A 14,730-nucleotide genomic window follows, 5' to 3' on the forward strand; every position below is an offset into this window, starting at 1 on the left:
ATATATGAAATAAAATAAACAAAGCAATTTCTGTGTGCTACTTCTGTATATGAGAGAGATCACCTTGCAATCATCTCCTTCTCCTTATTGGAAGAATGGCCACCACTACCCAGGACTTTTGCAGGTGTTGACAAGAAGTAGAGGCAGTGGTTTTTGAAATACTGGTTGATCAGAGGCATCAAGATCTGAGAGCGAGAGTGAGTTTTGACATTTAGTACAGCAATGAGGACAAGTCTTCAAAAGTATGTCCACTCCAGCTTCAAACAATAATTTCACCTTGGCAAAGAATTTGATTTCCTGCTCATGAGGAGACTTTTCTACTCGTCCGCTGCTTACAACAGCCTCTGTAAAACACAATGCAAAACATGACGACATCACAATAAAACAGGCAAAGATACCACTTTAAGTTACGCCAATACAGCTTTATAAGATGTTACAGTATCTGTTCTTCATCACAGTACCAAGATGAGCGATGAACTCCTGAGCTATTTCCATCCATTTCAACAGCTTCTGCAGGAAACCGTAAGCAAATCTCTTCTCGATGGATGAGATGTCAGACTCCATATCTTTCAGGCCCCTAAAGTGAAACAGACTTTTACTATTTGTGCTATCTATATATAGAATGGCAGCTACATTCATCCACTCATCCAGTCTGTTTTGCATCAGCTTATTTTGACCGCTTTCAGCTTGATCAGTATAGATGTGACCTGCTGTGCTTTAATCACGTTTGTGTCATTTGAATGGGCAGGTGATCTGAGGATACTATCCACTTTATGGCAACACAATTAACGGAAACAGAAAACATGGTAGCATGTTATGAGTATTAGAAACAAATTTACTGCTAAACATTATTCTCTTGCTTTATTACCTTGTGACAGCATATCCATTAAGCTGCAGGAACTTCAGCAGTTCATAAGCCTTCTCTCTGTCTCGTGCCTTTTCTTTTGCTGTCAGAGTATCGTAGGGCACCAGCAGAGGATGTGTTCCACCTCCTATACAAACAGACGTGCAACCAAAACTCTTAAAGGAAGCGAACAAAAGCCAAGTCTCTCATTTTCCACGTGTATATTCCCTCCTTTGTGTCTTACCTTTAGCCTGCAGCTCCAACTTTTTCTTCCGCCCCCAGGTGTTGTGGTAATTCTCTGCCAGTTGCTCTGCCATAGACTGTGAACAGATATGAACTCTGATTATTGATCAGATGCTAAGATTATAGCACAAAGGGATTAAATGCCTACTGCCATACCTGCAGGTCTCTTGAAAGAGCCATGTGTGAGATGTCAATGGGCTGTGGACTGTAACCATGGCTTGGGTCATAGGTAGCCTAAAACAGAAAGACTATAAATTATTCAATGAATAACCCTTTTATGATAACATTAGTATTTGTGCATTCATCCAGCCGCTCTTTACCTGAGCAGTCTGTGAGATTTTTCGTGATGCTGCCTTCTTCTTCTCTGATTCTTCTTCCTCTCTAGCTTTGTCTATGTTCCACTCCCATGCAAGCATGGCTTTGATGGACTCTTTGATTGGCCAACGGTAGATCTCTTTGTCCTTCTCTGAGAAGGTTTTGTACGGTCTGAGCATGGGATGAGTTTTTGCATTTTCATCCAACACCTCACCATAAGACCAGTTATTCTGGATCTGAAACATACACAACATATATTACAGCAGCAGCATTACAGCATGCTTACAGATATGCCCTATGCCAGCATATAAAGTAAAGCTGTTCTGATCAAACTAACTAAACAAGTTGCTCCTGAATTAGCTGATGAATAGTATTAGACTATTGTAAGTCATGGCAGTGGGTGAAAACAAAAGGTCTACCTTTTCAAAGGCCCACTTATCATGTGTATATTCCGCATATTTGTTGATAAAGGGATCCAGTCTCTCTGGGATGATAGTGCTGTGGATAGGAGGAAGGATGAGAGCATGTTAAGCTTCAGTTATTTTGCTGCTGAGAGATACTTTATGTATTGAAAAGAAATAATAACAAAAATCCTCTCACTTTGTGGTCTCTACTGGTTTGGGATCAAAGTTTCCTTCTGCATCTACCGATGCCTTTTTCTCTGTTTTGGAGGAGTAGCTGGCGTCTACATAGTCGGGAGGAATGGCTCCAGCAATGGCGCAGATGCACGGCATTGAAATTTTGAATATCTCAGGATCAAATTTCTGGAATCACAAAAACAAAGTATTACAGTATGTGCATACTCCCTCTATTATAGGGAATAAGAAAAGTCTTGCTTATTGCAGGAGCTGCACCTTGTGTGCCAGGGATTCAAAGATTCCCCAAAACAGTTTGCGGGTCAGATGCAGCTCCTCCTCTGATGCGACTCCAAAGTTGGCCCAGCCATTAGGGAGGCAATAATATTTCCAGCAACGCTCATAGTGATTGGTCAAAAGCTGCAGGACGCAAACATATAAAAGTGAAAAATTAATCCCAGAAGATCTGAACTCGAATGGAAGCTGGGTTTAATGGTTTAAAGGTGAATACCTTCAGTGGCATTTTGGCGTACTCATTGAGAATGGGGACATCAAATACCAGGCGTCTCAGCAGGTGCTGAAGCATGGATGGACGTAGATGTCTGAAAACAAAGTTAACTTCTACTATGAACCTGTCAATATTAACTGACATGAAAAGTTTTCCATGGGGTTAAACTCACTTGCACAAAGCCATTAGGCACTCCTCAATGATGTCTCTTTGGGCCTTAGTGAAGGCTCGTCCTCGAGACAGCCGGTAGATTGTGTGCAACATGGAGTCGATCATTATGGCTCGGTGGTCACTGCCAGCAAAGAGTGGGGCACACTTGGTGATGAGTGGCAGCACAGCAGAGCACAGGTAGCGGTTCAAAGCCAGGGCCATCTCTGTGGTGCTGAAAGCAACCTGTTGGACAGAAATTCAACAGAAGGGTTGTAATCCTGCTCTGGACATCTCCCCAAGGACCATATACACAGTATGACTATGTGTTTGTAAATTGCTTGAGGCTCACCGTGTCCAGAGAGGCAGCAGCCCTCATGTCAGGCAGAAAGCCCACCTCCAGCACGTGGAGCAGGAAATCCTGGTTATCAATTCCATACACTCTGTCCAGGAACAGCACCATGGGAGCCTTGTGATCTGGCACAAAACTAGCTGACATCTTTGGTTCTATGATGCTGTTGTCTAGGCACGACATTAAAAAAAAATTAACATTAAGTTGGACAGAAATTATCTGATGGCACAACAAACCTTCAGCATACAGCTATAAACTATGTATGGTAAAGTTACATAGAGTTAAACCTTGAATTAACACCAGCCAGGATACTAACATCATTCAATGTATAAACACTGATTAAAGTCGCACAACCAGTTCAATGTGGTCACCCAAGTATTTACCTTTTCCAAAAGAAGGAATTTGAACAGGAAGGCTGATGACTCCCACCAGATCCTCAATAGGGACCAGAGACCTCAGAATGGCCCTGATCCTCAGAGCCTCACCTTTACCAGCCTGGATCAACTGCAGAGACAAAAGCTTGGCTTTTCAATAAAGACATTTTCAACCAGATGCCCTATTCTTGTATCTTTCTTTCAGAGTCTCTTTGATAAGTTGGGTACTGTAGCTACTAAACAGCTTACGTGCATCTCTGGAGCACAGCGTCCCAGCAAGTCAATGAGGGCAGAGTAGAAAGACATGATGGCATTTCCAAGGTGCACCCTGTTCTCCTCATGCTGCTCCTCTCCTCCAAACCTACCAGAAAAAAGACAGTGGCTCTAAATATTTCTTTGCACTCACTGGCACTTCATTAATTACAAACCTAAGGGCCCTTACATGGGAAAGCGTCTGTCTTTCTTGACACTAGGGCCGTCCCTCGCAGGGTCCTCTGATATTTTGATGGCCTCCTCTATTGCTGCCAGCAGACCATTGCCACCCTCCCCTCTCAGGGCTGGACCAAAGCACTCAGGCCTGCGAATGAGGAGACGTACCACCACGTTGGCGTTCTCCTCTACGCTCTCTCCTACAGTAGGGAAAGAAACAGTGTGTGATTCATGAGGGAGACAATATGGGCGTTAGAATTATATACTGCATTTTGTGACAAATTTAGAATCAGACCATTAACAAACACAGCAAAGCGAAGAAAGTCGAGGTATTTCTCTCCACCACAAGGATTCCAGCCAATGTCAGGGTAGCCTTTAGACAGTAGCATTGGACAGCTCTGCAGCCCACATCCAGCCAAATACTTCACCACCTGGAAAGACATCAGTGTGCTCAAGTAATGAACAATTTTGCACAGTGCTTGTTTTGTACATAATGATCTCATTTTACCATTTCTAGGTCCTGCTCCTGGAGAGCCAATGCCAGCTCGTTGTTGTCGATACAAGAGGCTGCGGCCACGTCCAAGGGGGTGGAGCCCCGCATTCCTAAAGAACAGCACATAATGTGGAGCTTTATCTCAGTTCATGGCTAAAACATCAAAAATAACACTGGAACTTAACCAAGACAATCACCAAGGCCGATGCCACTGTTCTGGAGAAGGTAGCTGAGGTGGTCAAACATAGAGCGCTGATTCTGGCGACTGATGCGACAGAAATAGCAGAGAAAACGGCAACAGTTTGTCACCACTCGAGGGAATCTGATCTCCTGTTGGAAGAGAGCACATTAAAAATGTAAAGTTAAGTAACATATAAGGTTGGTCTTATTGCCTTCTTTTGTCTATTCACTGGCGGTAATAGAAATCAAGGTCTATTTATAAATGGAGCATACTTACAATGCAGCTGAATGGAACAAAGCGTAATTACCTTTGAGTCTCCACCACCCAGTACATTAACCATCACCTCCATGACAGTTTCATGCATGCCCAGAGCTCGCATCAAGTTGGGGTGCTGATAGAAAACTTTGTTACTCATGATGTTCCTAAGGGAGACAAAAATTTAGTTAGTGTATAGGTTCAGTGACATGGATTTATCAAAGAATTCACTTGAAGACAAGACATTCAGAATAAATTTGAATCTTATACCAACCCGATGCTTTGAATCATAAGCCTCTCTTCTTCTGGACCCATCTGGACAATAAGCAGTGAGCGGATCTGGCCCAAGCATTCCAGCAGGTCCATGGTGTCCTGAATTGACACTGCGTTGATGGTGTAGGCCTTGGGAAGGGCACGCATGAGCTCACCCAGCCCATCATACTGCCTGTGAAGGAGGCTGAACATCATACGCACTAGCTCAGGGTTCTGGATAAATGACTCCTGGGCCCAGTGGATCATAGTATGGGAAATCAGCTCCTGCAATGTGCCTGGCAAAGAAAGCAGTAATTAAAAAACGTACTATGTACTATAGTGATTGTTACAGGAGATAAAACAGGGATAACATAACAGTTTTTTTTTTTCTTGAAGAACAGATGACAAATGTTCAACTAATCCTATTTTTATAACTAACTAAATAGTTAACAAAGCCACTGCCATACTTCTGCCAAAGTTGTTGCTAGATGACCAAAAAGTACCATTATGATTGGAGACTTTTGTCTGCACTGATATTTTAATTACAAGCTACGTAGCCACATGGCATGTGCTCATCGTGGGTTTCAGTGCATTTCATTATGAGAAGCAGAGAAAAGTGACGACTGATGCTTTTACAGTTCTAATATTCACTGATCACTTAAAATGGTGAAGTATTTCCATTTTCTCCAGCTTTATTGCAGCTGTGCATTATGAAATGCAAAAGATGAGAGGCTCACTTGGTTTTTTATCTTCCTGTGGCTCCGGCTCCACCTCCACCTTCTTCTCACGGAATTTTTTCACCTTTTCCAACAAACGGAGCAGTCGCCCACGGAGGGAATTATCCACTTCTTCCTCTTGTTCTTCTTCTTCAATATGAACTCCTGAGAATGACGTTTTAAATAAGGCATTGTTACTTACATGCCATCTGCAGTGTTCATTTCTAATGCTGATGTTGGCAGATTCGATAGTGTGAATGAAAACTGACCACAGTGAGCCAGCAGAGCATTGTGAAAAGCCAGCAGGGATTCCCGGACCTCGTCAGGAACAGGGCAGTCTTCATCCTCAGTGCAGTTCTTGAAGTTCATGAGCATGTTGACCTTCACAACAACAAGGAAAGGTACAAGAAAGTAGGCTACTTTTATTGTCAAAAGCCAAAAATGATGATATCTGTTCTTTGAGGAGTATATTCTGTCCCAAAAAGAAAGACGAAGTTCTCGCATGCAAGCACTGGCTGGGATGAGTTTCTTTGGTAGGATATAGTGCACATAATTTCTCTCCCATTAATGTTTTCAAGAAGCAGATGAATAGAATAGTTGTGAATTTTATATTATTTTACCTACAATGTGACCAGTTTTGTACCAGAACAAAATATATCACTGAATGGAGAACATAGTGTACATTCGTGCTAGCCTTTTCCAACAGTTTTTGAGTGTTTTTCAATGGGGAATTTTCTTTGTCTTAACAATTCCCTATGCAATTTAACAGTCAACAAATGTACTCTACTCTTTTTATATGCATTCGTTTGAGCGTACCTGCTCCTGGGGTGGGGACCGAAATTCACGGGTCTTGCGGGCAGTCTCGGCAGCACTCATGGTGAAGGCCATCATAAGTTCATTGTAACGCTGCCTCTGGTTGGACTGTATCTGGCTGACAAACTGGTCTGAAAAGGCAGTGATGGCCTCCACTCTGTGACGTAACTCACAGTCACAGAAATACTGCAGCAGAGTACACATCTAAAGGACAAAAGCAAAGTGAAAAAGTCACTAATCCTATACAGTAGATACCAACAGTATCACTGGAAAAAGGATTTTTTTTTGTATATTCTAAAAAGACCAGAAATACCTGCAATTTGACAGACTCTGGAAGCTTCATCTGGAAAAGTCCTTGTTCTAGATGTTCTTCTTTAGCGTCCCCTCCTGTCTCTACAGGTTTCATCTCTTTCTCTGTTTCCTCAGCGCCTTTTTCGCCATTTGCTTGCTCTGTCTTTTTCTCTTCAGGTGGCATGATGGATTCTGTCTCCTCTAATTCTTCCTCTTCCTCAATTTCTTCCTCCTCCTCCTCTTCACCCAAGCCATCATCCTCATATTCTTCTTCTTCTTCCTCCACGGCTTCCTGCTCTTCCTCCTTCACCGTTCCTACTTTTGGGGATGCTTTTTGCTCTTTATCTTCCTTCTGCTTGGCGTTCTCATCGGCAGGCTCCTCTGCTTTCTTGCCACTGAAGACAGTGGGCTCAATCATCTTCAGGATGTGTTTGACATCTTCATCATCAAACACACCCATGATGAGGAGGGTACTGATAAGCTTCAGGATTGGAACAAAATGAAACTCAACGCTGCCTCCCACAGGATCTCTCATGGCTTGACCTCCATCTTGCACTGCTTCAGTCAGCATGTTCAGGGCCTTGGTCTTTAGCACCTGGAAATACAAGCAAAACTTATGATTATTAGTGACTCAAGATTTCCCTGAAATACCAAACCTGTGCCACCTCACCTGTAAGGGGATGACTGGACTCAGTGTGTAGATGTCTGGATCTGTTCCCACAAACCCAATGGAAGAGAAATGGAGTTTGGGACGTAGACATGTGGTGAGGCCGACCCCAGGTAAAGCATGAGACTTGTCAGAGTACAGAGTGATACTGCGTGTTTCGTCTGTCATTGGAACTATGAATTCTTTGTTGGTTCCCAGCCGGTTTCTCTTGGCAGACTCCAGGTGCATGCTGATTAGCAGGTCATAAAAGCCGCTCCTCATTGGTCCAGGTAGGTAGGTGTTCTCTATGGCGTAGAAAAGCTGGGACTCGTCCACATGACTGCACAGAGCGTGAGCCACACGGTTGTTCCCCAGAGCGCACACCGAGCCATACAGCTTCAGAGTATGATAGTGGAACTTCAGCAAGTCCATACGCTCAGACAGCTCCAGGATGTCAATACACCTAAAGAATACCAAGGCGTTAATTTTGCTGGGAATAAAACAGAAAGTTTTTGTAAATCCTCACAATGCATCAGGTAAATGTAGAGTTCTGCAGCTCTGACCTGTTCTCCTCTGGGATGTGGAGGGCCATCATGGTAAGAGGCTCCTGACACTGCACCATCCAGCCCAGTCTCTCACTAACACGCCCTGTCTCTGGAGCCAGGAAGTTGTTGGGCATGCGGCTCCAGATGACCGGGGTTAACATTTGCACATCCAGTCTAGGAGGGCACTGGGGGACAGGGTTCTTGCGCTCACTCCGGAACATGGCAGCAGAGATCGGCATAATATTCTGGCAAGACAAGTAAAAGAAGACAAATTATGTATAACAAAAAAACAGTTACATAACAAAGTCAGAAACGCGTGTGTTGTAGTCTCGATTGCGAGGAATGGTGCAGACTGACCTTGAGCTTGCCTAGTTCAAACTGAATCATATTCTGACTGGAAGGAAGGACAAAGACAGCTGGGAACAGCTTTGTGTTGGGCTCCACCTGTAAAAAGGGAACTTTACACAGTTACTTTAAATGACCAAGACTTTAAAAGGAACTGTCTGAATACTAGACTGAAGCTTTTCTGACCTGGTAAAACGTGTTTATCTCTTTTCCATTAGCAGTGAAAGTCATGAGTCCTGTGTCCAAATCAATGAGACAGCCAATCACAAAATCCTCCTGACTGACTCGGGTCTGCTGGGAGCTGCTAAACTCCCCTCCCCACACCATGTAGCAGTTACTGCGTTTTATACTGAGGAAGAAAGAAAAAAAATAAGAAGCCAATATTTATTTATTATTTATTGCATGTTTGTTATTATAAATTAAAACATGCTAATTTTTGTTTACCGTCTACAAGACCAACATACCTGTCATGAATGTTTCCTTTATCATCACCTACAGTGACTGTTACATTTCTCACTTTGCTCATGTCAAAATGAAGGTCATACTGGTGATAGTCAGGTGTGATCCAGCCCACCCACACACCACTGGGCTCCTGCCCAGCAAACACTCGCACAGAATAGTAGTACTGGTAAAGGAAGAAGGGGATGATGGGAAGAATAAACATTAGTATATTTCAGAACAAACCTTAAAGTCATAACAGTACTGACAGACAAGTTCAACCTGACAAATACCATATTTGTGAATTTTATATGGTTATGGAATATGATAACCACAAAAGTTTAAGTTATGGTCATACTGTAGTTGTGTTCAGGATAATGTCAATGTCGTCCCTGTCATCGGGCACCACATCTTCCACTAAGCGGGGCATGGTGGGAACAACAGGCGGAGGTGTTATTAATGCGGCCTTCTTTGCCTTGAAAAGGAATCTGTAAACAACAGCAGTAATGACTCACCATAAATTAAAAAAATTAAAAACAACATCCAAACTGTAGCCTTCTAACTCCTCACACACCCCTTCACAAGTCACTCTGCATGAATCAATACAGACCCTTTCTTCTTGCTTTTCTCAGTTGAAGCATCCTTCTCATTCTCTCCATTTTTGATGGCAGGGATCTCTTTAGGTACAGAGGGTTCTTTCTTCTCCTCCTCCTGCTCTTTGCGAGTAGCAGACTTCTTGAGTATTTCAAAGTCAGAGTCTGGGTCCACCTCGACCACCTCGTCCTCGGGGATGGTCAGGGCACGAGTGAGAAGAGTGGTCCCCGCTGGGAGTTTGAAGGTCTCGTGAAACTCTACTGGCATGCTGAGTCTGAAGAATAGCAGATCTGTGTTGGCGTTCTGAGATCCGAATGTCTTGTGGGTCGCTTTGAGACAAGGGGCAGTTTCCACCGTCCCATCAATACGGGACACCTAGAGTATAAATAATAACTCATTCAAAATGGGGACAAAGAAATATTTCATCAAAACACTTTGATAATTAATGCTCAATACCTCAATGTGAGGATGATCAGTAGGTACACTGATGAACTGGGGAAGGCTCTTGCTGAACCACATGGTAATGTCTCTTTTCATGTTGATAGCAAAGGGCTCAAATCCTTCCTGCAGGCCACAGATGGTAAAGTAACGAAGGCTGCTGACATTCTGACCCAGGTTGATCCTTCCGACCTGGGACAGGCCCAGACTGCACACAGGTATGAAGCCTGGGGATGTTCAATACATGCATGACTGTGCATCAGAAATACAAACCCACATGTGCTAATCTCCAGTGTCTGCTTAGTGCTTGCTATCAGTTGTTACTGCACTTACCTTCTCCTATCTCAATATCCTTGAAGGCCATCTCCGAGCCCGAGTCACTGATCAGCATTTCTCCATTGAGTGTAAACATAATGTTCATTTCCGTGAGGTCAATCATACAACCCACCACATCACCAGACTGCCACTGACGACCAAATGGCTCATTTCCGATGTGCCAACGCTGGGCCTGAAAAAGAAAACTCTTGATTTAGTATTACGGAGGCTTTGGCATCCTTCACAAACATGTAAACTAGATCTTTCTCCCACCTTGAAACCATTGAAGACATATGCCAGCTCATCTGCACCGAGCTCTGTGTCTGCACGAACACAGGGCCTGGCCCAGCCCACTCTCATCTCCCCGACTGTCACAGCTTCAAACTCGAAGTACCACTTCCCCTGTGTGACAGCGTAAGATTTCTCTGCTCTGAACACTCTGATCTTATCTCCACGGGAGCTGCCTGGTCCATGCCCACCTACATGAAGACAAACACGATACAATTTAATAGAACAGCTGGTAGATTTGATAAAACCACTGTAGCTCTAATAATTAATCCTGTAGTACTGCATAAAAAAAATCCTAATTATAAATAGCAATGCAAACTTACTGCTCTCCTGGTCAGGTGGTTCTATGTTGTAACCATAGCCGATGAGAGTGCGAACAGCTGCACAAACAGTGTCTCTGTTGGTTTTTTTAGTCTTTTCATCCAGTAGGTTGTAAGGTACCAGGCGGGGATTGCGCTTGTTCATTATATCCTACACAAGAAAATAACAAATCCATCAAAAATATCTACACTTATTTATTATCATTATTATTTTAGGGACTTGTTCATGAAAAGAATGTTGGCACCTGCACGATACTGTATGTCCAGCCCTGGCGAACTCGGTCTCTTGCCCACACATTGTGTCCGTTTTCTGCTAGTCTCTCAACAAGAGTGTTTTGATTTGGAGTCAGTTTGACATGGTTGAGGTCCAGGGGGGCCGGCTTATATCCACTACTCTGCATGTAACTAACAAACAATGCTTTGTGGTCAGAATTGGAGAGCCTTTACAAGATCATTTAGAGTATACACAATAAAAGAGAGGCAAAGTCACAACATGAACGCATGCCCTGCGGCTCACGTTTTGGGGAGCTTGGTCCTTTTCAGATTTTCCTCTGCTTTCTCATCTCCCATTCCTACGTGACAGCCTAGTGCCAGCAGAGTCCTTTGAAACGAATCACGAGAGGCATCAGAAATACAAAAAGACGAAAGCACTGAGCAGTTAATCAAGTGAAGCCAGTGACTTACTTGAGTGTCTCTCCTGACATGGCTAAATTGTAGTTCTTCTCTGGTTCAGGCAAACTCTGGAAATCTACCAGGCAGGGGTGCAGCTTCTTGTTGTCATCACGAAACTTGACATTGATTTTAAAAAGGAAAGTGTAAAGATTTATTATAGTAAGTTATAATTAGTGTACACAACAACATTTTCTATGGGAAAGATGATCAACTATGAAAACACTCACTGGTCCATAGGTCCATCCTTGTTCAATGCGAGTAACAGCCCACAACTCATGGCTATTTTCTGCAAGCTTCTCTCGAATGCGCTCCAAATGAGGAGGAAGTACAATCTGAAAGGATAATAAATTCAGTGCAGAGGAAAAGAGGAAGATGAAAAAGAGATGGAATATGGTTTTACCTGTATAGTGTCCACAGGGCAAGGAGTGAAGGCTGTATGAGAGAGGGACTGGGTTGGACCCAACAGGTTTCGGATGCCGTTGAAATCATGCTTATATTCCTTGATGGGCTCAATCCGCAAACGGTCCCGGGGCAGCACCGCTTCATAGCAAGGAGCATAGCCTGGAGGTGGGAGGAACTTGAAATCTCCATGACGCCCTCCGAGAAGAAATCGCAGTCTTGAAATCAGAGTGGAAAACTGACATTAGTCTCATTTGTCATAACTGTACTGTTTATTAAACAAAAATAAATAAATTCCTAATCTTTTATTTATACATTCACAACACCCTACTTAATGCCTGCAGAGAAGCTGACAACGGGGAAGAACAGGCCGTCCAGGTTGAAGTTTTCAAACATTCCCTGAACAGGATGCCCATTGATGCGGAAGGAAATACTGGGGACGCTGAGATCCAAACAGCAGCTGACCACGTCCTCTGCTGCCAGGGTGTGCTGACTGGGCATGGCAATATGACGCGGAACACGTCCTGTGTACACACAGAGAAGGAGAAAATTGTGTAGATCAAATGCATGAGAAAGAATACGGGTAATACATGTAATTGTTCTTGCAGGTGAAAAGCATACAAAAGATAACGCCTAAGTATTACCATGTTTACTTTACCTGACCAGAGGTGGAGCCCGTCAAAACCATAGGAGTAAAGGTCATCCCCGACCCCATTGCCTCCCCAGCCTTCCCCTCCACCAGGGTAAGGACTGTAGCCCTCCGTCAGAGCCCAACCCACACGTAGGTGATAGGGCTGAGCTGTAAGGAACGGCTCCACGTGGTCCACCATCACCTCAAAGTACCACTTCTTGTACTGAGTGGATCCTTCGCAAGTTCCAAGGAAAATGTTGGGTCTCATGCTAAGAGAGGATTACAAAAAAATATCTAGCTCAGAGCAGCTGTCTACACAACTGGGCTTAAGGACAGAAGAGAAAGCACAAAGCACTTTGAGGAGTGCTCTTACAAACTTACCCACCTAGTTACATAATTGATAATGTTGGTTTGAAGTAGGAGGTCACGACCTGGAAGTAGATTCTCAGTGATGAGATTCTGATTTGACCTCACGGCCACCCCGTTACACACACACAGAGAACAGAGCACATCCAAGACCTGGCAAAAAAACAAAGGGGCCAGAAATTTGTGATAATTGTTCTGGTGCTGCTTGAGTTATTACTCAGGAAGTCTTGTTTTTTTCCCCAACATGCTCAGTGAAAAGTATTACAAGTTCCTGACCTTATGATTGCGTCCATGCTTATCCAGCAAAGAGATGATTGATTTGATGTGATTCTCCTGGATAATGTTCAGCACCTCTGGACTCTCAATCAGAACACAATACAACACCTCCAGGATCCCTGTCATTAAAAAAATGGACAATATATAAATACATAAGCATTGGCATATAGAATAGAAAACATTGGTTATATGTGTTATGGTAGAAAAGCACAGTACAAAATAATACACCAAAAATAACAGAAACACATTGAAATGTAAGGTAACAGTGCAACAGAACAATCTATAGCTTTACTTTGTGAGTTTCACACAATTATTGTTTGTTGCAGGAATATTCTTTTAACTTGCATCATACTGTACATTTAAATGAGCTTCTATTTGTCTCAGATACCTGAAGATGCCTCCAATCGATCCAATTTACTGACCAGCCAGTCAAGGTTATCACAGAACAGGGCACAGTTAGCACGATTACCTCTGATCAAAGAAGCTTCATGAAAGAGGAGAAGCAGAAAAGGTTGTTAATGCACTGTATTCACACATTAAAGAAAGGAAAGCTGGATATGGGAAACATAAAGGACTAATCTAAAATCATCATGAATGCATAGAACAAATCACCAGATGGACATACTGTACCTAGCAATTCATACAGTAAATTTACTATCTCCTTCCATGAGTCTGCAGCTTCCTCCCCAGCATACTCCGAGAAGTGGGCTGCTGTGTTGTAGACGTTGAGCCGATCGACACAGTCCAGAACAAGAGTAATCATTCCCTGTTCAAAACAATCAAGACTTATACAAATGGAAATAAATCAGCCAAACTAAATTTACATCCAAGCACTGTTAGATATTTTCCTGAAAAGTCATTCCTCAGTAGGTAGACCAACCTCTTCCTGGAAGAGGTTCTGTCTGTTCTTCAGGGAGCGAAGCTTGAACTGTTTGTCCTCGTGCTCCAGCTCCTCCTCGGGGGGTCGGAAGTAGAAAATGAGGTCCTGCAGGGAGAGCACCACTGCGTCCATAGGCAGAGATGGGGGATTGGCAGATTTGTTTTTCCCACTCAGAGCATCTAGACCTCTGGAAACGTGAGAAGGGCATGATGAGAATATCACAACGAATACAGCATTCTCAAAAGCAAAAATATGGCTCTTAGGAAAGATTTGAATAAAATATAAGTGAAGTAGTGCTACTTGATGAACTGGTTGAAGAGGCCTGTTGTACTGTAGATCATTCTGGCAGCTTGGGACTCTTCGGTCTGAGATCTAGCCACTGTGAGTGCATCATCCATGTGGCCTTCTTTATGGAGTATGGCCTGAGAATTTAATACAGTTGCTCTCAAAACACAAGTACATACTCGACAACTCGAACACATTTGACTTGAATGTCTGAGTATTTTGCTGACCATCTTGGTGTATAATTCTGCTTCACCTTTCTCTTTAGAGGACCCAGACGGGCAGATTTAGCATCGACAGCAGCGTATGTTAGCCAGAGGCCTGAGGAAGCATGCTGTACGAAACACATGGACTCTCCATACTTGATCTCAGGAATGCCCATGCCTTCCACATCTCGCTTCTGGGTCACTTCGATCTTTTCCTGTAATTTATATAAAGAGAGTATTTTTCATTAAGCCTGGTAAGAATCTCTATATTGCACAACGGAGTTTCAGACATTTATGTCTA

At 43.3% G+C, this 14,730-nt stretch overlaps 1 protein-coding gene across 1 annotated transcript in view; it reads right to left on the reverse strand.

The window, feature by feature from the left end:
* LOC121191219 (ryanodine receptor 1-like) overlaps nt 1-14,730 on the reverse strand; it is a 44,738-nt gene that overhangs the window by 24,705 nt on the left and 5,303 nt on the right. The window contains exons 12-61 of the mRNA XM_041052363.1: nt 14,480-14,644; nt 14,242-14,363; nt 13,942-14,128; nt 13,692-13,827; nt 13,450-13,545; nt 13,062-13,180; nt 12,805-12,938; nt 12,447-12,688; nt 12,120-12,312; nt 11,790-12,006; nt 11,617-11,721; nt 11,402-11,505; nt 11,235-11,318; nt 10,963-11,122; nt 10,721-10,868; nt 10,383-10,588; nt 10,128-10,302; nt 9,813-10,021; nt 9,373-9,731; nt 9,121-9,250; nt 8,789-8,949; nt 8,511-8,673; nt 8,337-8,423; nt 7,998-8,224; nt 7,459-7,897; nt 6,811-7,383; nt 6,501-6,701; nt 5,954-6,065; nt 5,706-5,849; nt 4,991-5,264; nt 4,769-4,883; nt 4,478-4,610; nt 4,296-4,390; nt 4,083-4,218; nt 3,801-3,987; nt 3,608-3,719; nt 3,368-3,488; nt 2,985-3,154; nt 2,658-2,878; nt 2,489-2,579; nt 2,257-2,397; nt 2,003-2,166; nt 1,822-1,900; nt 1,408-1,638; nt 1,244-1,321; nt 1,089-1,164; nt 869-992; nt 462-577; nt 277-344; nt 64-185 (exon numbers count right to left, since the gene is read on the reverse strand). Coding sequence (XP_040908297.1) covers nt 64-185; nt 277-344; nt 462-577; nt 869-992; nt 1,089-1,164; nt 1,244-1,321; nt 1,408-1,638; nt 1,822-1,900; nt 2,003-2,166; nt 2,257-2,397; nt 2,489-2,579; nt 2,658-2,878; nt 2,985-3,154; nt 3,368-3,488; nt 3,608-3,719; nt 3,801-3,987; nt 4,083-4,218; nt 4,296-4,390; nt 4,478-4,610; nt 4,769-4,883; nt 4,991-5,264; nt 5,706-5,849; nt 5,954-6,065; nt 6,501-6,701; nt 6,811-7,383; nt 7,459-7,897; nt 7,998-8,224; nt 8,337-8,423; nt 8,511-8,673; nt 8,789-8,949; nt 9,121-9,250; nt 9,373-9,731; nt 9,813-10,021; nt 10,128-10,302; nt 10,383-10,588; nt 10,721-10,868; nt 10,963-11,122; nt 11,235-11,318; nt 11,402-11,505; nt 11,617-11,721; nt 11,790-12,006; nt 12,120-12,312; nt 12,447-12,688; nt 12,805-12,938; nt 13,062-13,180; nt 13,450-13,545; nt 13,692-13,827; nt 13,942-14,128; nt 14,242-14,363; nt 14,480-14,644 — 8,252 coding nt within the window. The remainder of the gene's footprint in view (nt 1-63; nt 186-276; nt 345-461; nt 578-868; nt 993-1,088; nt 1,165-1,243; nt 1,322-1,407; nt 1,639-1,821; nt 1,901-2,002; nt 2,167-2,256; nt 2,398-2,488; nt 2,580-2,657; nt 2,879-2,984; nt 3,155-3,367; nt 3,489-3,607; nt 3,720-3,800; nt 3,988-4,082; nt 4,219-4,295; nt 4,391-4,477; nt 4,611-4,768; nt 4,884-4,990; nt 5,265-5,705; nt 5,850-5,953; nt 6,066-6,500; nt 6,702-6,810; nt 7,384-7,458; nt 7,898-7,997; nt 8,225-8,336; nt 8,424-8,510; nt 8,674-8,788; nt 8,950-9,120; nt 9,251-9,372; nt 9,732-9,812; nt 10,022-10,127; nt 10,303-10,382; nt 10,589-10,720; nt 10,869-10,962; nt 11,123-11,234; nt 11,319-11,401; nt 11,506-11,616; nt 11,722-11,789; nt 12,007-12,119; nt 12,313-12,446; nt 12,689-12,804; nt 12,939-13,061; nt 13,181-13,449; nt 13,546-13,691; nt 13,828-13,941; nt 14,129-14,241; nt 14,364-14,479; nt 14,645-14,730) is intronic.

This window comes from Toxotes jaculatrix, chromosome 12, assembly GCF_017976425.1.
Source record: "Toxotes jaculatrix isolate fToxJac2 chromosome 12, fToxJac2.pri, whole genome shotgun sequence".
Lineage (NCBI taxonomy): Eukaryota > Metazoa > Chordata > Actinopteri > Toxotidae > Toxotes > Toxotes jaculatrix.